At 34.9% G+C, this 23,130-nt stretch overlaps 1 protein-coding gene across 1 annotated transcript in view; it reads right to left on the bottom strand.

Annotated features, from left to right (window-relative positions):
• The window catches only part of LOC136041408 (phosphatidylinositol 4-kinase alpha-like), a 62,434-nt gene that overhangs the window by 32,215 nt on the left and 7,089 nt on the right, over positions 1–23,130 (bottom strand). Inside the window, exons 3-6 of the mRNA XM_065726063.1 lie at positions 21,176–21,355; positions 15,040–15,268; positions 9,527–9,659; positions 2,097–2,274 (exon numbers count right to left, since the gene is read on the bottom strand). Of these exons, the coding sequence (XP_065582135.1) occupies positions 2,097–2,274; positions 9,527–9,659; positions 15,040–15,268; positions 21,176–21,355 (720 nt within the window). The remainder of the gene's footprint in view (positions 1–2,096; positions 2,275–9,526; positions 9,660–15,039; positions 15,269–21,175; positions 21,356–23,130) is intronic.

The raw sequence follows: 23,130 nt of genomic DNA, 5'->3' as shown, positions 1-23,130 counted from the left end.
TACCGAGTGACATAAAAACCGAATTCTTATTTCTCTTTTTCACCTTTCTTTCTAAATTTTTAAAAAGTCTAAAAAAAATGCGAGTACAAAAAAGAGTAATTTATCTAAAAATAACTTTCTTATATAAGATAAAGCGCCTGAAACTGGACTGCTACCTTTTCATCGACACTATCTTACTGTTCTTATACCTGTTGCCAAGAAACTTACGAGCAAATGTTACCTGTTACCAGCAATACAATGATGAACTTCTTGAAAATATTCTATAAAATTTTCAATATTATTTCATTTTATTATTACTTATTTATTTTTTTATTAATTTTTTATTTTATTGTGTGTTATATTTTTTTGTTATCTTATGAAAACAAAAAGGAAATAATAAATGAAGAGAGAAAAATCAAATAGTTGAAAAAACAAGGATTTTGTCAGCCATTAGCAAAATATTCAGATTAAAATCAAGCAAATATTTCGACAAGGACCTCCGCCAATTCGTCCTAGGTGCTAAAAAAAATATGAGAAAGAGGGGAAAAAAAATCTAACCTTCTGAAGTGAACTCTACGAGAGGAAGGTTCTTTAAAAAAGTTAGATTTTGTTGTTGTTTTTTTCCCTCTTTCTTATACATATATATTTTTTTTTGCACTGAGGACGACTTGGCGGAGGTCCTTGTCGAAATATTTGTTTCGACAAATATTATTTGTTTTAACAATTATTAGAATTATTTGTTTTAACAGAAACTGCAGTTTCTGTTAAAAAGCCAGTTTGTTATTCGCACGTGTATGCTCTTAGAACGTTATAAGAAAACGCTAGATCTGTCACTGTTTCTTAGTCAAGCCTAACATGCTGGAAAGGTGTAACAGAAACGTTCTTATTGTTTCGTTTTTTTAATGGTTCTTTTTTTAAATTTTTTTACTATTTTCTTTTGTTAATAAATTCAAGTCAAGGTCATTTCCTCGAAAGGGTTCTGTTTTGACAATTTAAAACAAGGACGCCACTAATCAAAAAACCAGAAATTGTTTTTAATTCTTGACCTAACTGAAGTTCCTTCCCTATTCTCACCCTAACTTTATTTTGCAAAAATACAGGTATGTTGCACTTTGTCTAAAGTGGAATCATCCAATATTATTTGATCTATCTTATTAGCGGCATAAAGTGGACCTGCCCCTACCCCCCCCCCTTTTAATGATATATGCACCTATCCCGTGCCTTTAAGGACTTTTGTATTATCTTCGAGGGACGCAATAAACACGACATTAATCTAGACTCCCAGCAACCTTACAGGACACGGGGGATTAGGGGTTTCTTCAACAGCTTTGTCATTCTGTTTGTTTGTTTGTTCTTTTTTTGTTTTTTTTTATTGTTCAATTATTTTGCTCAGCCAATCTACACTAGAGTGTTCAGTAGAGAACCTACACCCAAAGGAGACAAGTAATTTCATGTAATTCATTAGTCTCAGACCAATCGATTCACCGAGTCAGAATTATGATATTACTCAGATTTTTCCTTGGGAAAGGATCTAAATTTGCTTCAAAATAAGAATATTGTTTTTTTTTTCAAACAGTATTTTAACTGATGCTTAGCGTATTTTCAACCTAAAACACAATATACCAGATTGAAAGTGAACAACAGAGTGCGTTTTCACAGTTAAAAAAGTCCTATCATGATAGCAGTGTTAAACGTAGCCTGGTAAAGAACAAACGACGGCTAATAGAAACAAATTTTTTTTTTACACGTTTAAAAAAATTGTATACTGACAAAAAATTTCCATTTCTAGCTGATTCAGGAATGGTGACAATTATCTGATTAGTCTTAATAGTAAAACCATGTTGCGAAACAGAAAATAGCGAAACAGGAAATAGAAAACAGAAACGTTTTAAAAATAGCATCAGATCGAAAAAAAGTATACCATTTAATCACCACTGTCAACAACCCGATATGGGAAACTTATAGCCCCCATTTTGATGAATTAGAAAAATTACTTTTTGTAGCATCGAAATTTCCTCTTTTTTGCGTTATTATTATTTCAGAATCGAAATGAGTCGAATGCGAAGTCTATTGGTGGATATAGGGATATAATAATTAATTTACCATTATCGTTTTACCTGGTTTGCTATGCAGAATTTCCCGAAAACACCCAATGACAGCTAAATTCACAGTTTCACTGACAGATCGATAAGGATAGTTGTCAACTATTTTGCTGTTATACACTGCTAAAGATGCCTTGTCTAAATTTGTCTGGAACTCGTTGTTAGACAGCCTTTTCAAGTTGTCGAGTAATTCCTGAAATACATATTACACATATAGGACGCATATAAAGTATATTTAAGAGCATTTTAAAAATCTATTAGTATCCAACAACAAACTTTAAAAGCTTTTCTTTAGAAGCACATTATTCTGTGGATCTAAAACTTCTCTACAAGACGTCCATAGAAATAAATAAAAAAGCACAATTAATTTCTAAAAGAAACACATCAAGTCAAAACTTATAACAAGCAGATGGTACCATTGTAATAGGTTTATGCTGTGAACGATTTAGATGCTGTTTCGAGGTTGCCTCTTTTCTGGGTATAACCTAGGCTTCCGTTATTAACATTTCATTACATCTGATTCTTGTTAAGAGGGGACTTGGTCCTAGAGGGTAGACAAAAAATGAAGAGTTTTGGAAAAAGGCAGTTTGTGACAGGAGGTTGATGACTAATGAGCTTGGCTTAGGAGCATGAGTTACTTAAATGAGTGGAAGCTGGTGGTAGCGTGAACGAAAAAAAAAATTATCAACGCTATCTGGCGTTGAACGTCTCCTTGTCAGTGTAATAGAAAGACAGAATTAAAGTAATTAGTGTAATTGACGAAACTAGTGTAGTAATTAGTGTCTGATCTCGGTTTCCGAAAAAAAAGAACATAATTAAGAAGCTTTGAAAAACTACCAAGAAACGCAAAACGCAAGATGGCACCAACGAATCTTTTTTTTTATTAACACTAACGCAAGTTTCGACTTTTAAAAGTAACCAATCCTCAATGGTTAAAACTACAAAAAAAGTAATTATTTTAACGTTAAAATCTTTGTTCTTTTCTAATCCTTGTTTAGTGTAATTTAATCTTCTAGTCTCAGCTACAGGTTTTTGTATATATCTTATTACAATTTATATAAGCTATATTTTCTTTTAAACAAGCAATAAAGTTTTATATATGAAGGTTATACTAGTTATCTCTCCAAACTCTGTTTTACCTGGGTACATCGTGAATGCGAAAGAACACCCCTCTTAGCCCCCCACTCTTTACACTAAATTTGACCTTGGACTCTTATGAAACCACGCTAGAATATGGTATACATAATCTTTTGGTAGACATTTTATGCAAATTATGCAAATCATGCAAATAGCCCATTTCAACACGGAGCGTTCGCGTATGACCCCTCCCTTTATAGATACACGCACTTTGTACCTTTGCCACCTCTTGATTATTCAAACTGTTTAGGGAACGGTCCAAAATAACTACATATCAGCAATTAAAAATTAATTGGACCGATAAATTTAAGAAAATTTAGATTTACAAAAACATCCTAAGTATAAACCAATTTGGCCTTGTGGAAAGCATCTAGCACTACAACTGCGGCAATTCCTCCTACCACTGCCACGACTACTTCTACCACCGCTACTCAAATCAAGACTACTCCAAAAACAAGAGCTAAGAGCTCACATGGCACTTGTGACGAGGTCGGAAGAGCCAAGAGCCAAGAACTCAATATGGTATGAGCTCTAGCAAAATTCTAAGAATCAATAGATTGCTTTAAAAGGAAAATCAGAGGGTTAATGCCGATCGGGATTTAAAATAAGAGCTCTGTGTCAGAAGTCCTTCTAAATATCAAAATTCATTAAGATTTGATCACCCACTCGTAAGTTAAAAATACCTCAATTTTTCACATTTTTCCTCTCCCTTCAGCCCCCCAGATGGTCGAATCCGGGAAAACAACTTTATCCAGTCAATTTGTGCAGCTCCCTGACAGCCTACCAATTTTCATCGTCCTAGCACGTCCAGAAGCACCAAACTCGCCAAAGCACTGAACCCTACCACCTAACTCCACCAAAGAGAACGGATCCAGTCCGGTTACGTCAATCACGTATCTACGACATTTATGAGCGCTTTCCAAAATTTCCGGTTTCCCCCTCCAACTCCTTCCAATATCAAAGCTCAGGTCAGGATTTGAAATAAGAGCTCTGAGACATGAGTTCATTCTAAATATCAAATTTCATTAAGATCAGGTCGCCCGTACTTAAGCTAAAAATACCTCAATTTTTCATATTTTTCCAAATTAACAACCCCAGCTCCCTCAAAGAGAACGGATCCGTACCAGTTACGCCAATCTCGTATCTATAACTTGTGCTTATTCTTCCAATCAAGTTTCATCCCGATCTCTCAACTCTAAGGGTTTTCCAAGATTTTAGGTTCCCCCCTCAACTCCTCTCAATGTCAACGGATCTGGTCGGGATTTAAAATAAGAGCTCTGAGATACGATATCCTTCCAAATATCAAATTTTATTGAGATCCCATCACCCATTCGTAAGTTAAAAATACTTCATTTTTTCTATTTTTCCGGATTATCCGACCCCCCACTCCCCCCCCCCCAGACGTTCAAATCGCGAAAACGACTATTTCTAATTTTATGTGGTCCGATGCCTGATATGCTTGCCAAATTATATCGTCCTACCTTACCTGGAAGTGCCTAAAGTAGAAAAACCGGGACAGACAGACCGACAGAATTTGCGATTGCTATATGTCACTTGGTTAATACCAAGTGCCATATAATCGTTCTTAACCCAAATATTCTTACTACGATTCCTTCTACAATTAACCTTACGGTGACAGCTCTATCCCAACTACTCCATGGGAAAACTACTATTATACCGTCTCTACTATTAATTAACAATAACTACTATCAACTGCCACAACTGCTGCTACTAGCGTAACTAATCCTAGCAGGTCTAATTCTTCCACTGCTACTCGGATCAAGACTACTCCAAAAACAGCCGTTCGCGTTATAAATATTAAGAACACGGTTCCTAATCTTTATAATATTCATCCTACCAAAACAGCTCTTACCCCAACTACTGTCATCCCCTTTCTACTGTCAACTAGAATTAACTACTAAAAAAAAGTAAGTAAGACGGCACTAGACCCTTAAGGTCCAAACCGGCGGTACTGATCTCCGTTTCAAGACCCTTAAGCCAGGAAGTGCAATGGGGGGAGGGGGGGCTGAAGACCAGCCATCCTGTGCTTTCACACACCCTTCCTACTTACCTTCCCCAGATTTCTCCAGGTACCCATTTAGAGCTGGGTCGACACTGGCTGAGCTTACAGAGTCACGCCACTGACCCCCGTCCCAAACTAAATAACTGGTCACAACTGGGATTGAACCCGCGTCCCTTGGACACAGAATTCCCACGCCAGTAGGCGTGATAACTACTATCAACTGCCAAACTGATGCTGCTACCACAACTCGCCCTTCGACAACTACTTCTACCGCCAGTACTCAGATACTACTCCGAAAACGACGGTCCACAAATATTTCTAACACGGCTCCAAATCTTTCTATAACTAATTCTGCAAAACAATTCTTACCACAAGTACACAGCATCTTCTACCCCGACTTCTCCCAAAAAAACATCTATTATGGCGTTTCTAGTATTATTTAACATTTTTTTTTTATTATTATTATTGCTAATCTTTCTTATTAGCCATAATTACTATAATAGATAAACAGAAAAAAACAACGTCAACATAAATGCAGATAAAATTAAATCTTAAAACAAAATTTTTCAACGAAAAGTTAAGAACAAATTTAAAACTTGTATCTACAGAAAGGCTGAAGTGGTTCACTATTTCAAAATCAACTTTCTTCGACATTTTCTGTTTCATCAATAACACAGTATGACATGTAAAAATTTCTTATGCTAAAATTTTTTACAGTCGTGAGAGATTCAGTCAAACGGTTCTTGATCTGCTTTATGCCAGTTTTTGTTCATTCTCGGTAAATTATCATAGAGGTGTTTCTAACGATTCCAGGAGAAAAAAATCTTAAATTTCTGGAATTAAGTTATCTAAACACAACAAATTCGTTACGTATTTACCATGATAATTTATTACTACGAAAATTGCAAATCTACTACTACTACTACTACTACTAAAAGCTCAGTGGAACACTAAGCCACCTAAGGCCAACACAGCAATGCACGCTCCTACTTCCGTCCAATCTATCCAAAATTTCCTTCTTTACACTCTCCCAAGAAGTTCCCATTTCCCTTCAATCTTTCCTTACAACATCCTCCCACTACAACCAGGGACGACCTGCTTATCGTTTGGCACTAAACAGTAGGCCGAAAGGAGAAACTTAGGCAGAACCTGCCTTAGCCATCTCAACCTTTATCTTATTATAGCCCTAGAAAGCGGGATTGAGCCACACTTTTCGTACAGCCTACTATTTGAATACGGTTAGTCAGTCAGGTACCCAAAATAATCCGTAGGTAATTTCTCTAGAAAACATGAAGCAAATCTTTTTCCATTTTTCGAAGCGCCCATGCTTCAGAGACATATTTCACAGAGACACATTATTATTACTGTCATCACTGTAGCTTCCAACATTCTAATCTTGGTTCGCAAACTTACCTTCTTATTCTTCCAAACTTTTTTAAACTGTGAAAAGACACCCTGGGCCTTAGCTATTCTACTTTTAATATATTCACTGCACCCACCGTCTTTACTAATAATACTACCTAGGTAAGTAAAGTGATTATTATGTCAACGTCCTGGGCAACTATGGTCTTGGAGAACGCAACGAAAATGGAGAGTTGCTTATAGACGGTGGCCTTCTTGTTGGCCTCTTGTTCGCTTCTCAGGCCTTCTTGTTGGCAGCACTCTCTTCGCCCATAAAAATATACACAAGTACTCCTGGACTTCGCCTGATGAACACAAAAAAAAACAGAGAGGCCAATTTCTTATTGGTAAGAAGTGACACATGTCACTATGTGTTGTGCGCACATTTAAAGGCGTTGATATCTTCTCTTACAAATAGTCTGATGGCAGCAAAGATCAGAGCAAATTTAATAGCCCCCAGAAAGGAGAGGACAGCTAGGCAACGGCCGTATGACTGCGAAAAATTGAGTGACTTAAGAATTCGGTCACACTTTGTGTTAAAACTCACCAACAGATTTGAAAACCTGGATCTGCTGCGAGATGAAAGTCCAGAGACAGCTTGGACTGCAATCAGAAAAAGGTACAACGGTACTCCCTACAAACGCTGGGTATGAAAAAGTTGCCAAAGGATGAATGGATCTCCGTCGAATCGTTGGATCTGATCGAGAAAAGGCTGACAAGAAGAAATCTCTGTTCAGCACTTTTTCCACTGATGCGAGACACCCTCTTGACCTACAGTGTGCTGCGCTTCATAAGGCTTTAAAGAAGAGCGTCCGTGCTGATAAACGCCGTAGCCTTGAACAGAAAGCTCAGAAGGCTGAAAAAACGGCTAGACAGGGAGACTCTCGGTTAGTGTACTGCATCACAAATGAGATAGTTGGAAAACATCCAAAGACAGATGGGCACGACAAAGATGAGTTTAGACAACTTTTTAGTATCCCTGAACAAAATGAACGAAGCCTGAGCGACGCATTCTGAAAAGTTGTTATATAGATTACCATCTGCTGATCCTCCAGATATACCAGACACGCTATTTCTAAATCAAGCCGTCAATATTAAAGTATACTGGTGGGGAGATACTAAAGGCGGCTAAGAAGCTGAAGTTTTGGGGAAGACCAAATTGCGGTCGAAATGATTAAATGCTTAAAGAATCAAATATTACAAAAATATTGATATTAAAAAACCCGGTAATATAAAATAAAAGTCATGGACGAGCGGTTTTGACTTTGAAGCCTTTTAACTATATTTTTTTTATACTTTAAGGGATTGGATGGGGGGGCAGCGCTACACTTATGTGTAATAATTTCTATTCGTTTTAAGTTTTGGTTTTGTTCACGGTAGTTTTTGTTTACTTTATGTTTAACTTTTTCACTCATATAAATCTCTTTTCATTTCAAGTTTGACGTCTTACATTAGCCGATTTCTACTAATTTTATTTAATTAATTTTTACTTATAAGTAGTGCAACGCGCAACGGAGTAGCAAAAAGGAAAAAAGGAAAGGGACAAAAAAGAAAAGGAGACAAAAGATAAATTTGCTTAAATTAGTAGTTCAACTTACAAATAAGTTTGTTTTTGTCTTCAAATCCGTTGGTTTTGCGTTTTTTTCTCTATTTTATGTATGTTCTTTTCTGTTGTATACAGTGCTTGCTCTATAACACATTTTCAATAAAAATATAAATTAATAAAGACAGATCAATAAGAACAAGAACAAACTTACCCTTATAAGAGTAGATAAACATATGCTTTAGCTCATTCGAAGTTAATACTAGGGGTGCCTTCTTTACCATAGATCTCACCAGGTACGTTGTTTCAAAAGGGGGGGGGGTCCTAATGTGGAATTGGTTTACAATTTTTGGGGCTGAAAAACCTCTACCTAGCTAACTTATCTATTATAGGTTGCTTCTCCGTAGCAGCATAATATGAATAGGCATAACTACATAATTCGTTCAAGGTGATAGGCTTGAGACTGTGTGTGCAGGATCTCAACTCTTGTAGATAGGAGGATAGCTAAGTGTGGAAAAATAAGCCTTGGCCAAGATGGCCACAGCATTGCACGAAGCCTCCATTCAATTCGAGGTCCCACGGAGTTCTTGCTGTACGGGTCTAAGCCAGCTTAAGTGCTTTGGTCTAGACCTGTAAAGATGTGTTGCTCCCCGTTCTGCACTGGTTCTGGGACCATGGATTTTCCTAAGGCCAAAATAATTTCAGTGATTTGAAGAATGTGAAAGTTGCAATTGGGAATGTTACAACCTTGAAAAATAACTATCATATCGAAATTTTGACTGAGGAATTCAGACTCTTCGAACTGTACTTATGGACTTCTGCTGTCCCTTGTAATTGTGTCCCATGGACATCTTGCTGTCCGGTTCTAAGCCGTGTTAAATTGTGGTTTTTTGTAAGAAAAATCAAAGTAGAGATCAAAATTCCATAAAAAAGTGTTTTCGATATCAGTTCTCAGTAACGCTATCATTCGGAATTGATCATCAAACCCGGTTTTTATTTAAAATAGAATTTTTAAAATTTCAATTCGGTTATTTGAAATTTCACCCCATTTACATTTAAAACAAAAGTTAATGCTTTAATCTCTCGCTGAATATAGCTACTTTGTTAAAGCGTCGATACTAAAGCGTTATAGATTTGGTACGGAATATGAGAGCTAAGGAAACCGAAATTCAAAATCACATTAAGCCTCTCCATTCTCCCCCCCCCTCCCCCCCAAAACAACAGCAGCTTGACTATAATAAACTATGTTTGCACAATGGAACAATAGATGATGCTACCCTTGTTAGTAATCAATCTAAACCTATCAGATGTTGCAGAAAATAGTAGTAAGTTGAACTTCACCTTTAATTGACCATCTGATATTGAAATCGAAGTGGATGTATCTCTTGGAACCGTCAATGCCGCGTATTGGTTGAAACTAGAGCCCAGCTTGCAAAAGAAATGGGTTCGAAAATCCATTTGCTTATTCCCCAGGCTACAAAGACAATTGAGAATGATAAATCAACATATAGAAATAAAAAAAGAAAATGAACTTTACTTCGTTATTCTCAATCTATATAAACATTTTTATTTTTAGTCTTGGTCAAAATTGAAAAAAAAAAACAAACAACTATTGTTTAGTAAATATTTTTCAATTTTTTCGGGAGCGGGGAGTCCTTTTCCTAATTTGCTGATTTTTCGGGGTCTAATACTATTTTCAAAGGTACAAACAAAGGAGCAAAAATATAGGTACCGAGGGACTGAAAGGTATGCTACTAATAAAATAACTATCTAGAGATAAAAGCTTGGCTTTTAAAATATTAAAACACGGTTTTGAAATATTTTCAAGACTGGTTGTATTATCTTCCAATTAGCTAATTTACTAAGAAAACACTATAATTTGCAGTTTTTGAGCTTTCAGATAGTCCATTATCAAACAAGTGCTAGATGATAAATTATTATTAATTATGAGTTACATTCAATACCATATATTTCATATATGATACTCCACTACTACTACTACTACTACTACTACTAACAACTCACCGAAGCACCATGTCGCCATGCACGATGCCAGCATAGCTAAGCACGATCCTCCTCTACCCCCATCTATTAAAAATCTTCCTCTTTACATCCTCCCAGGAAGTCCCCATTTCACTTGAATCTTTCTTTAAGACACCCTCCCACTCCAACTGCTGACGGTCTGCTTTCCTTTTGGCCCTAGACGGTTGATCAAAAAGGACAATCTTTGGCAATCTGTCATCCTTCATCCGAAGATCATGCCCAAGCCATCTCAACCTTTCTTTCATTATGGCCCTAGAATGCGGGATTGATCCAAACTTTTGTAGCCTACTGTTTGAAATATAGTCAGTCAGTCGGGTACCCAAACCCATCAATAGGCGATTTCTCTGGAAACATCTAGCGAATATTCCTCCGTTATTCTGAGTGCCAGATTTTATTGCTTTTCAAGTAGAGTTTGAAGTTCTGTTTCAATTTTGCCACGGCGCTACTTCCTTCAGAGAAGTCCAAGGTGAAAGTAATTGCCGGCAATCTCCGCTTAAGCAAGCCAATCACCTTTGCAAATTAGCTGCGACAGCACCTGTTGCAGCTGCCGCAGCCGAAAGAATATTTAATAAGCTCAAGTTTGTTAAGAATTTGCCGAGAATTGCCAAGGTTGACTAGATTCCTTTTGTTGTTGGCAAATGAGAAAAACCTCACCGATATCATTGACTTAAACGAGATTGCCTAGCGTTGGTCCACTTTAAAGAGCAGGGAATTGCAAACATAGCTCTCATTAGTTACGCTTGACGTATTCTGTTTTAGCTTCTTGTTTGTCTCCGTAGACAAACATAAATTACAGAAGATTAATTATACTAAATTTTTGCAGGACGTTTAAAGTGACCTAGGAGTCGTTTAATGATGAGATCTCACCCCCCCCCCCGTGGCCTTGGTCCTTGAAGTCACCCCTGAGTTAGACAGACCAAAATACTCAAAGATACACGAAGTATACAAAAAACACTCAAAAATACACTAAGTATACAAAAATTATTATTGCTCAGATCTTCCACTAGTGCCTCCTCAATTAAATACCCTTGCATTTGAAAAAGATATGATATGATCCCAACTCCCCAATTCTATATAAAAAAATTATATATCAAAATATCAAAAAGATATGATATGATCCCAACTCCCCAATTCTGATTATACTAGCCTGCCCCCTGTTACAAATCCCACTAGACTCTCTGACCCTACTTGTAATAGAAAAAAAGGAAAGTGTAAAAACAGTACCTTCAGAAGCCGTTTTCAATTCCCCATACATTCGTTAAGCAACTCTGAAAGTCTTAACTTGGAAAAACTTAATGAATTAGACTGCCTTTCTAAAATATTATAGGTCAGTTATAATTGTTGTTAATGAAGTACACGCTCAAAATTTGTATGTTAAAAATTAACAATTTCTCCCAGTTTATTAAACTCAGGCCAGGAAACCACCCTCTGGGTAGGAAAGGTGGCCGAATTATTTTCTTTGTCCGTAATGATTTTTATTCAAGCGAAATCTCAATTCCATGTTTAGATCCGTTTCATGAGATAATGTGTGTGTGTTTTCGACCTAAGATCTTGCCGCATCCTTTCAATTTGATTGTCCTGTGTTGTTTTTATTACTCTCCTAATCAGAGATCTGCTGACAGAATAAATTTTATCGAAAAATTATATGCCAGTGCTAACTAGGTAATATCAAAATACCAAATGCTGGAATTTTCCTGTTAGGTGATACAAATAATTTAAAACTTGACTCTACCTATAATACTTTAATTTAAAGCAGATTTTAAAAGTCCCAAGCACCAAAGACAACACTACTATTGATTTAGTATGTACCAATCTTTGAAACCTTTACAAACCCGTCTCCACCCTACCCTGTCTGGGGGGTGTTTACCACTTTAGCCAGCTCCTATCTCCGCTGGCTAAAGTTAAATAGCCCTTTGCTAAACCGTCTATAGACCTCTTATTGACTCCAGGACTTTATAATTGTGGCTCTTAAATTACTACTGAAAATTGGTCTCCTGTGTATCAAACAAATGATGTTGACTGCAAGGCCTTGGCCCTCCAAGATTTATTGGGGAGTGATTATGAATCCCATTTTCTTAAGAAAGAAAAATTAAAAAGTTCTCCACTGATAAGCCATATTGACTTTTTTTAAAATTATAAGAAAAACAAATATTTTTTTTTCAAGCAAGGTCATACTTCTGAGCATTATGATAATAAACTTAAGGATGTATATTCTAGCAATCACAAGCAATGGCACAGGAAAATTAAAGAGATGTGTGGAAAAAAACCTTCTAAAATTAGCTTTCATCTATCTGAGCTCCCTAATAAGATCACCAACGATTTGAAACTGTATCTTGCTTCTATTGTAAAAAGTTTCCCCCTTTTACTGTCTCATGTCAAATTATTGACCCCAATACATCCTTCTCCTTAATTTCTACCTCCCCTTAATTTATGGAAAATCAAGCACTTGCCGCTTGGATAAACCGACTGACTTAATTAAAGCCTTTTCAGACAAAACTGCTTAACCTTTATTGAATCATAAAATTTGGCAAATTCCCAAGTTGCTGAAACTAGGTTTTACAACACCCGTCCCAAAGAAATTTACTAATCCGACTTTCACCACCGTACTTCCATTACACTCACTTTAGGTTTATAAAACTTTATAAAGGTTTCCTTTGTAACTGGCTAAAAGTTAGTCCATGCATTGACGTCCAACAGTTTGATAATTTAAGGAAAACCTCCACATTCCATTACCCTGTGCACTTGGCACATATACATCTTAAGTAAGCTAGAAAAAAAAAATTTTTTTTGGCTAAACCTGGTTTCAGTCGATTTCCAAAAAGCGTTTGACTTGGTTGAACGCAACATCCTAATCCATCTATTATTGGATAACTTTGAACTTGGCCTTCTATTAGCAAATATTGTTATATCACTCCCTTCAAATAGATCAAAAGTTTTAAAATACAAGAATATTTTCTCCAGCCCCCCCCCCCTATTTATGGTGAAATTCTGAAAGGAACCTTATCTTATTCGCTCTTATTTATAGTCATCATTAAAGAAATTGGTAAGCAAACCCAAAAAAGATGGAAACATAGGGATGACTGGTCGATCCTTGAAGTATGTCCTTGAATAGTATGTCAATCCTTGAATTTATTATGTCGATCCTTGAATTTATTATGTCGATCCTTGAATATTACCATAGGGAATATATTAAGTGACCCTCTCGAAATCCTAACCCATATTCGGATGAAGCTGACAATCTAAATATAAAAGCAAATACCACTAAATCAAATATAATTATGGAAAACTTCTTGGAATCCACTCCCTTTTTCCATGACCCTACCCACCTGAAATGCTAGTGAAACACTTCAAACTTCTTAGTGTTACAATATTAATCTTCAGTGGGACATGCATGTCTCAAATATTTTTAACAATCAAATGTTTCACTATCCGTGTTTAAACTAATAAACAAAATTAAATGTGCTAAGATACATCCCTTCCGTGTTCACTTTTCCTTTGTCAGGCCGTTATTGGAATATCCTTGTCCGGTCTAGCAATCACAAATTTCAAGTGAACTTAGCGACAAAATTGAGTCGGTCCAAAAGCGTTGGCTCAGGGTCATTTAGAAAGAGGGCAAAATCCCATTCTCCTTCCTCCTTAAACCCGCACGCATTGTCGCCTTGAAAGGAGGAAGGAAATTAGCATGCGATTCGGAAAATCAACCATTTTTTAATCCCAGTAATGAGGACATTTTCCCCGAATTTCAAAAGCCCATTAGACCCTGACTCCCCCGGTTAGCCTCCTTAAAAATCCCAAGTTACTCTCGGATCCATCGTGTTACCGAGAGTTTGCAAAAAGGTCCTTTATCCCCTTGTTTCTAAAGAACATTAAAATTCCTGATATGTGTCCTCAACCAAAAAGAACTCATTCGTCTCTTTTCTTAGTTGATGATGAATCATCAAAACAACATTTTCCCGTTTTATCTATTACCGTTTTTATTTTGCCTATTTGTGATGATTATGTGAAGCCAGTCTATTGCACATTCCCTTCTTCAATTGTCAAGATTTTTAATTCGTCCTGTATCTCTGATGATTTTGACTTTTTAATTTCAATTGTTTTGATTTTTAACGTGTTTGACTTACAGTGCGAGTGCGAGTTCGACTTTTTTTTTAGCCTGTGATAGTTGATTGTCATAAAGTATTATCAAGTATTATTTTATCCCCCACCCACTACTATTTTTGCCATTGTTCGTATAAAGTTTATTTTGTATAAAATTGATCTCCAGCTTTACGGTAAGCCAAAGTGCACCAACCAAACTACGGAGTAGTCACCTTTTAGTATATGACTGTATTCAATCTCTATAACAAGATATACTCGCTTGCCTTAAGGCATAAAAGGCATATGATCATTTGAGAGTTTCAGAAACATACTGACGCTTCAGGTCCCGTTTTTCCCTCTTCAGGGACACTTCATTATATCCACATTATAATATATCATAATTGTTTTTAGATTAGTGATTGGCTGGGAGTTAGAGACACTTACCAGTTACACAAAATATAAAGACAAGACTTCCGTGCCTAAGCAAATGTCCGACCCGACAGCCATGTTTGAACATTTAGTTCTGGCTGGACCTGCATGAGAACGCTACTTTACTGGTCCTTATAACTCTTTATACTAGCTTGAAATGTTATAAATTGACCAGTAGGAGTAGTAACTTCTGGAGAGAACAAATCAATAAGAATAAATTCCCAATTTTTGAGAATAGAAACGAGTTCAATTTGTCAATTCAATAAAATTAGAAAATTTAGCTTATTAGTGAGGAGACAACTGACCTTGAGGAACTCCCGAAAGCAGAAACATCTACACTGGAGACAGAACCAGATGATAAAGTTCTTTTCACATTCTTTGAATTTTTTTCCTGAAGTCTATACGAAACTCCTCCATAATCGGGTTTCATTTTCGGATAAAGGAGCTGTAAAAGCGGAGTATCACCACTAGAAAATCTTCCAAATGCTCTTAGATAACCAATCAGAAGGGGGGTTACGTGAACGTAGACATTGACTGGAATAGAAACATTTAAATAAGCTGCAGTCCAGCTATTCTGTTGGATAAACAGAAAGAGAAACAAGGACACAGGAAAAGGTCCTAACATGAATCAAATATAGTTCTAGAAGTCATTTCCGAGGGCACAGGAAGAAATTCCCCGTAAAATATACTATCAAATAAGATTTAGGAAAACGTTCTACAATACGACGGTTTGTCAGGGACGACAATTTATTGCTTAGTTCTATCAAGAGGAAATATTAGAAAAAAATTTCGCAAAATGATACACAAAAATCAAGAGAAGACTTATTAGGGAGAAAAGAGAAAGATAGAATAGAACATCACAAAATTCTATAAGGAATTTACAGGAAAATTCCCGCAGAAATTTGATGCCAGGTTATCAGCAAAGACAGAAAAGTCGGAACGAAATTCAATCATAGAAAACGTTAGCAAAAAGTTAGTATAAAAAATTACGAATACCCACTGAAGAAACAGAAAAGGCAGGAAAAGTCTGATGAAGGAAGACCTAGGAAAAAATCTGCATAAAATAAAATGCAAGATTATCGCAAAAGTCCAGAAAAATCCTATAAGGAAAGAGATAAAAAAAATTCCTTATAAAAAATGAAATAGGTTATTTTTCTAGTTTACTTAGTACCTAGATGGAAGCAAATATTTGTGGAACAAATAATTGAGCAATCAGCAGCAATCCACAATCTCTTTAACTAATTTTCAACTTTTCAAGTCAGCTTGATGGAAACCTACTTCCTAATTCCGTTCATATTGAGATATGTTTCCGTTCATACGTTATTATATTTTTGTTTTTAGAGAGGGAGAGAATTATTTTATTAGGGGGAAACAAGGAGCAAAATATACCAAAAAAAGTTAAACTCTTGGGAGCCTATGCAACTAGAATAAGCAACAAACTTCACTGTAGAACAGCCGATATATATATATATATATATATATATATATATATATATATATATATATATATATATATATATATATATATATATATATATATATATATATATATATATATATATATATATATATATATACATTTTCTGACTATTATTTTCACAAGGATCCGAAATGTGAAACGAAAATATTTCCAGTTTTGAAAAAATCTTTGCTGTTGTAATTTTTCGGAAAAAAATAATTTACGAAATTTGTCCTACTTATATTAGGATGTGACTTTTTATCGTTTACATTTTTTTCCTTTTCTTTATAGGTTTTGTTTAATTTAGTTTCGCTTGTTTTTTATTCCCGTTGATAAAAGCTTCCGGATGTTAAGCCAAAACTTTGAGTTTTTTTTAGGATTAGAGAAAAACAGAGTCTTTTTTTTAGTTTCTCCTGTCTCATTTGAAATATTGAACCCGCTTTCATAAATTTTCATTTCGCTTTATTTCAAAATAAAATTGTTTATGTGCATTGGTGATTTCTTTTTTCATTATATTAATCCAGATTGGATCCAGTGCTAGTGGAGAACTTTTTTTTTTAGCTTTCTCCCCGACAGACCTTTACCCTGGTCCAGGTTTTTAACCTGATATTATTAATTATTGGTGAGAATTGTTTTTTCATATTTATGTATTTATTGACATATTGACCCTGGCACGATTTTTGGACTCTGATTGCTGGACTTCGATTTGGCTGTTGGCTTGATTCGGATTTACTTTTTAAAATTTTAATGCAACAAAATACGAATATTAGCCTCGGAACTCGAACGATTTTTCGAAAGTTAGTAAGTGTAAGAGTCGTTGTTTTCTTTGCCAAGATTATTTCATCCCACGGACTTCTGTTAATAATACATTGTATAATAAAAATTTTGCATGCAAGTTACGCGGTAGTGTTAATTGTAAAACAACTAATATCATTTACCTATTAGAATGTAATAAATGCTGCCTACAATATAAGGGGGAAATAACTAATAATTTATATAAAAGATTTTCTGGACATAAGACAACAGTTAAAAAGAAAAAACTAATAACTATCTAGTTCAACATTGTAATAATGGTATGTGTTCCATATCAGATATAACTATCACAATTTATATGGAAACATGTCTCATGTTGTTGTTAAATGTATTGATGGTTTTATGGACCATCCTTCTTTTACTTGTCCTACTAAACGTAAAAACGATCGAGAGGACATAGGAAAAATAATAAAAAAATGAATTAGATTTACATATGTTTTCTACGGATCTATGCCAGCTACTTGAATCTAAGGGTATGACTTCTGTAATAAAATGTCTAAATAAATAATCCAAGAGGAAATTAATCAAACTTTTCTGGATTGTTAAGAATAATACAGTTCTTGAATATAATTTTAAAGTAATATGCGAAACTAAAACGAAATTTATTTCAAAAAAGAATAAGATTGATAAGATTATCAGATAGCTTTTTAATTTTGAATTAAAAATGGAATAGTTGTGGGAAAAGTTAAATCATGGTCAATTGTAGGAAAAGCCAATAAGGACAACAGATTATACTTACCTATCAATTTTACTTGTAAGCAGATTGAAGATATTAATTTACCAGAAATTTTATATCAGCAGCATGTGAAACAGGCCCTTCCTAGTAATTTGAATTATAATAATAGTCCAGTTTTAACTTGTAAATTTTCAAAAACTATTGGGCAAACGATTTTTAATTATAATTTAATACTTAAAAGATTGGACAGTGATATAAATTGGAAATCTGTTTGTAATTGTAAGCAACTAGGTCCATTTATAAATACCACTTACCAACATGTTATATCAGGGGACTTGTCAATAATAAAACAAAATGATCTTCAAATTAGAATGAATAAAGGGGCTAATTTCCGTCTTTCTCATCATTTGAAACCATCGATTATTCTTGATAGCTTGGAAAATGATTATGATTGATTTATTGATAAGTGGTGTAAGAAAGAGAATAAAAATACAGAAAGTTTTTAAAGTTGGAAGAATTTAATTATTAGTAGAATACGAAATAAAATATATGCTAACTTAAAAAAATAGTAACATTAAATCATTGTTTTACAATGCTAGGATAAAACAAGCAATTGCCAATCTACAGAATGAATTTATAATTGTGCCGGTGGATAAAGCTAATAACCATTTTGCCATAATTTGTCAGAAGCTGTATTATGAAGTCTTAACACGGGAGTTATGCACGACTAATGTTTACGAAAAGGTGAATTTAGAGGATGAAAATTTAATTTAAAAAACTGAAGAAATACTTTTTACAAAATTTAATATTAGAATTAATGACAATGATAAAAAGTTCCCTTTCCTATTTTGGACTGTAAAATTTCATAAGACCCGCTAAACCAGGGTTTATTGCTGGAGCAGCTAGATGTCCAACCCGCATTGCTGCTACTGACCTCTCTTTAATTTTAAAGGAAATTATAAATAAACTTAAAACCTATTGTTCTGATATTAAAAATTTTTCTAATTTTGATCCATACCTTAGTGTTAATAATTCACTGCAGGTGATAGACTCTTTAACAATGATTTCAGCTAAAAGAACTGAGTCTTTCGATTTTGCGACAATGTGTACTAATCTATTACTTAATGTAGTGGTAGAAAATTTCAAAACGGTTATCAAGAAATCTTTCCTCTTATCTAGTAAGAGGTTCTTAATAATAGACACTTATAATAAAAAAGTTACATGGACAAACTGCTTTAAAACTACAGTTAGCTCGAGATGTTACAGCTTAGACATGATTTTGCTGTAGATGTGAATGCTGTTGCATTGGTGATTTCTTTTTTCATTATATACGTGTTGCTTTCTATAGTAAATGGAATTCTGTTTTTGTGCCTAATATCACAATGAAGAGTAGGAATGAAAAATAGAAAAAAAAATCAGTCCAAGTTGGAACTAACAACTTAAAAATTTCTAGGATTAAAAAAGGTTAATTCACGTACGCAAAAATTAGAGAATTCCCAAAGCATACCTTAGTTAAGATTACTTGAAATTCACACAAAATCGTGAAGAATCTTCGATCATTCAGCCTTAGAAAATGCGTATATGAACAAAATCTCGGAAGTGATCGAAGGACCTATGTTTATAATCTTATCTTAAGAGCTTCTTAATTTTGTTACCAAAGAGAGAGTTTACTTTCTTATACTTTTGTAGTCACTTTAGATTCACTGGTTAACGCTTCTGACTGATTTATGTCAATCACATTACTTAGTTACTCAATATTCATTATTTATTATTCAATCAAGCCAATCGCATTATTCCTTCAGGGTACGTCATATACAGAAGCCACACAATCTCCCTTTTTTTAAATCTGATTCTGATTAAATCTGATTAAATCAAGTGTGCAATTTTAAGCAAAAAAAGGCAAAATTCCAGCTATTGGTTCTACTATGGAGAATTCTAAGCCAATAGAATGGATGAATTTTTTTTTATTAAGACGATTTAGACAATTAAAATCTCTGCCTCACTAAATTGTAATTGTATGATGAGGGTTATTCAATAAATCTTCAGTTCTTTTATATTTTTTTTGTTTGGTCCTACTTGGAAAATCTAAACCAGTAAAATGGGTGAAAAGCTTTGAGCCACGCGATTCTTGTCAAGTAAACTCTCTGTCTCTCTAAGTTTTAGTTGTATGATTAGGGTTATTCAATAAATCTTCAGTTCTTTTATATTTTTTATAGTTTCTTGTTGTCTTATTTCAATAATACTCCTAGCCACGGATCAAACTTCTGGGTAAAGTATCAGACAACTGACGCTAGTCACGATACTGAATACACACTTATAGGGATAAAGAAAACCCAAAAATTATTTTATGTTGTCAGTACATGTGTGTCATTATATTTTATATCTTTTCACGGGTGGCTAGTTATTATAATGTTAGTAACTTCTCTTTAAAATAGTATAATATGATCTAACCCCCACACGTCCCCATTACATCCTCTTAATTTCATTTTGCTTACCTCTTAATCTTTGAAGTATTCAGAACATCAAAATCATAACATCCCCCCCTTCTACACCCATATTTGGTTTATTCATGCCAGGAAAACTTTTCTTTATATTGTTTCAAAATTATTACGTTTTTAGGAACCCGTCGACAGTTACATCTTCAAAGAGAAAGCTACTTAAGCTGCTAGGTGTCATAAGTTTATAGCTTATTTTTTCCGATTTTCACCCATATTTCCTTTTTAGGAATTAGCCTACAATTGAGGCTACTGAGAAGAAACATATTAAGAAAAAAATTCTTAAAAAACAATATGCAGAAAAGTTGCAATTAACACACTTTGAGGATGCTTTCACTACACTTTACCCCCCCCCCATTAGTTTGTAAATATATAGCCCAATTTATAAATTTCCCGTGTGTTTTGCATGCGTCACTTCTGTTTCAACCGAGTACCCGTAAATTGAATCACCTCTAACGAAATCAAGGAACAGAAAAACCCGTGTGAATGAAATAAATTGGGCTACGTATTTCCACATTAGGGGGAGGGGGTCAGGTATAGTGAAAGCACCCTCAAAATCTCTTAACTACTATTTTCCTACATATTATTAAGTAAGAATAGTTTTCTTGACATGTTTCTTTCTCAAAAGCCCAAATTGTAGGCTAATGCCCTTTTTTCTTATTTGACACCTGATAATACCAAAAAAAAGCATAATTGCACATTGATATCTTTTCAGTAGGAGGTGAATTCCTGATTTTTTCCTGAATTAGAAAGATATAAACGGCTGTGGAGGCTTCCACATAAAAGAAAATAAATAAGGTGCTGAATATACTGCTTCGTTCTAACGTCATATTCAAATATACAACCCGTAGCATACATAGTAAATTATTGTCACGATTTCCATGTAGTCAACTTGTAGAAACCAATTTTATTACTATAAGCACCTATTATTCCGAGTTAGTCCTTGGATTTCGTAGCTCGGAAAATCCATCAATCTATCAAGATAAACTCATACTTACACGAGCTTTGATTATCTAGCTCATTGCTGTCCGATAATGTCTTCGTCAAGGAATCTACAAGGTTTATGATCGTCTTAATGAGGGCATCCAGGATACCATGTCTGGCAGATTCCAGCCTGGTAGCAATGTCACTTAGCAGAGTAGCAAAGGTGAATGCAAATTTTTCAGCTAGTGGAATAACTGAAAAAAGTTGAGAAATGCAAGAAAAATGTGTGCCGTTATGATAAAAGGGCGCAAGTTCAACTCTTTCGAATTTTGAAGATAAGTAAACTAAACTTTAATATAAAAGTGTACTTACCATCTGTGAGGCTAAAATCTGCCACCATCTTCATACTAGGCAGGCTACCCAGCAAACTAAATCACATTTGCATGTCAAAAATACTTTTAGTCAGAATGTAAAAACAGAAAAAATCTTACCTCAAAATAATTTTTGAAAGTGTTCAATCTCATATTAATCAGGAGCCTCCATAGGGGGGAGGGACTGAGTCAGGGTGGATAGATTGTTCGCTTCTTCCTCCTAAAAATCCCCCCATAGATTTTGAAAGATATTTTACCTCCCCTTTCTAGTATTTTCGCGAATTGCCACCCATGATATTAGCATTTGTAGAGCCTCACTAACAGTGTGCGCGCAGTTCGCAGCACAGACAGCTGTTATTTATTTATTTATTATTACGAATAGCGGTAAGCATCAATGCTTGTCGCAAAAACACAAAAATACAAAATCATAATACTAATCTAAAGTAAACTGGCAACGACAAACTAAACGGCAAAAACTTCTAAATAACACGAAACTACACAACAAAAGCGTCTAAATAAAAAGGCGTATTTAATAATGCACTCTTAAAAATTCAAACACTCTCTGCCTCGACAACCTCCAAAGGCAAACCATTCCATGGTCCGGCAACTCTACTAACGAAAGATAATTGACCGATTTTTTTCAGTGGTTTTGGGGGATATAATTTATAATCATGCTGATGAGTAAAGTGATAATGGCTAAATTTAAAAAATAAATTTGGATCAACATCATCCACTGCTTTAATTATACGAAACACATTTACAAGGTCATTACGACAACTACAAAACTTCAACGACGGGAGTTGAAGCCTAGAAAGTCTCTGCGGAATGGAAAGACACTGAAGGTACGGGACCAATCTAGTGGCCCTTTTCTGAACCTTTTCTATCCTATGCTCATCCATTAGACTTAATGGAAATCAAACAGAAGTATTATACTCAAGAAGAAAGCGGACCATTGATTTGTATGGTAGTAAGAAATTACGAAGGTTAAACCTACTAAAGTTTCTCCTTATAGACAGTAAACGATAATTTGCATTCTTTACAATTTCCGAAACATGCTTATCAAATTTCAATTGGGTATCAAAGTAAACGACAAGGTCACGCACTACTCCGTTAGAAGGGATTCGTATGCCAGACAGCTGGTAAGTATGCACAGGTGGGAGTTTACGAGCATAGTGTAGAACAACACACTTAGAAGGGTTTATGAACATGGAATTAGATTCGCACCAATAATTTAGAGAGTCAAGATCCTCCTGTAAAAGTTGCACATCGTTTTGGTCTTTAACTGGTAGATAAAGTTTTACATCATCCGCAAACATCTTGACAGTAGAATGCTGAACAGAGGAAGGCATATCACTAATAAATAAACAAAATAAAATTGGACCGAGGCAGCTACCCTAGGGGACTCTGCTCAACACATCAACTGAGGATGACATAGCTTCGCCAACAACAACCTACTGAGTTCATCCATTTAGATAATCAGCAATAAATGCAATTGTTTTTCTACCCCATTTATAAGCTGCACATTTTTTAAGAAGGATGGGTATTGAGACTTTGTCGAATACCTTCGAGAAATCGATGTAAATGCAGTCAAAGGGTATAGCTAAATCGGTAAAACGTTGAAAATCTAAAATAACTTCAAGAAGCTGAGTATTACAAGA

This window comes from Artemia franciscana, unplaced genomic scaffold (assembly GCF_032884065.1).
Source record: "Artemia franciscana unplaced genomic scaffold, ASM3288406v1 PGA_scaffold_212, whole genome shotgun sequence".
NCBI lineage: Eukaryota > Metazoa > Arthropoda > Branchiopoda > Anostraca > Artemiidae > Artemia > Artemia franciscana.
The sequence above is the reverse complement of the archived record's forward strand: the minus strand, read 5'-3'. Positions and strand labels throughout refer to the sequence as shown.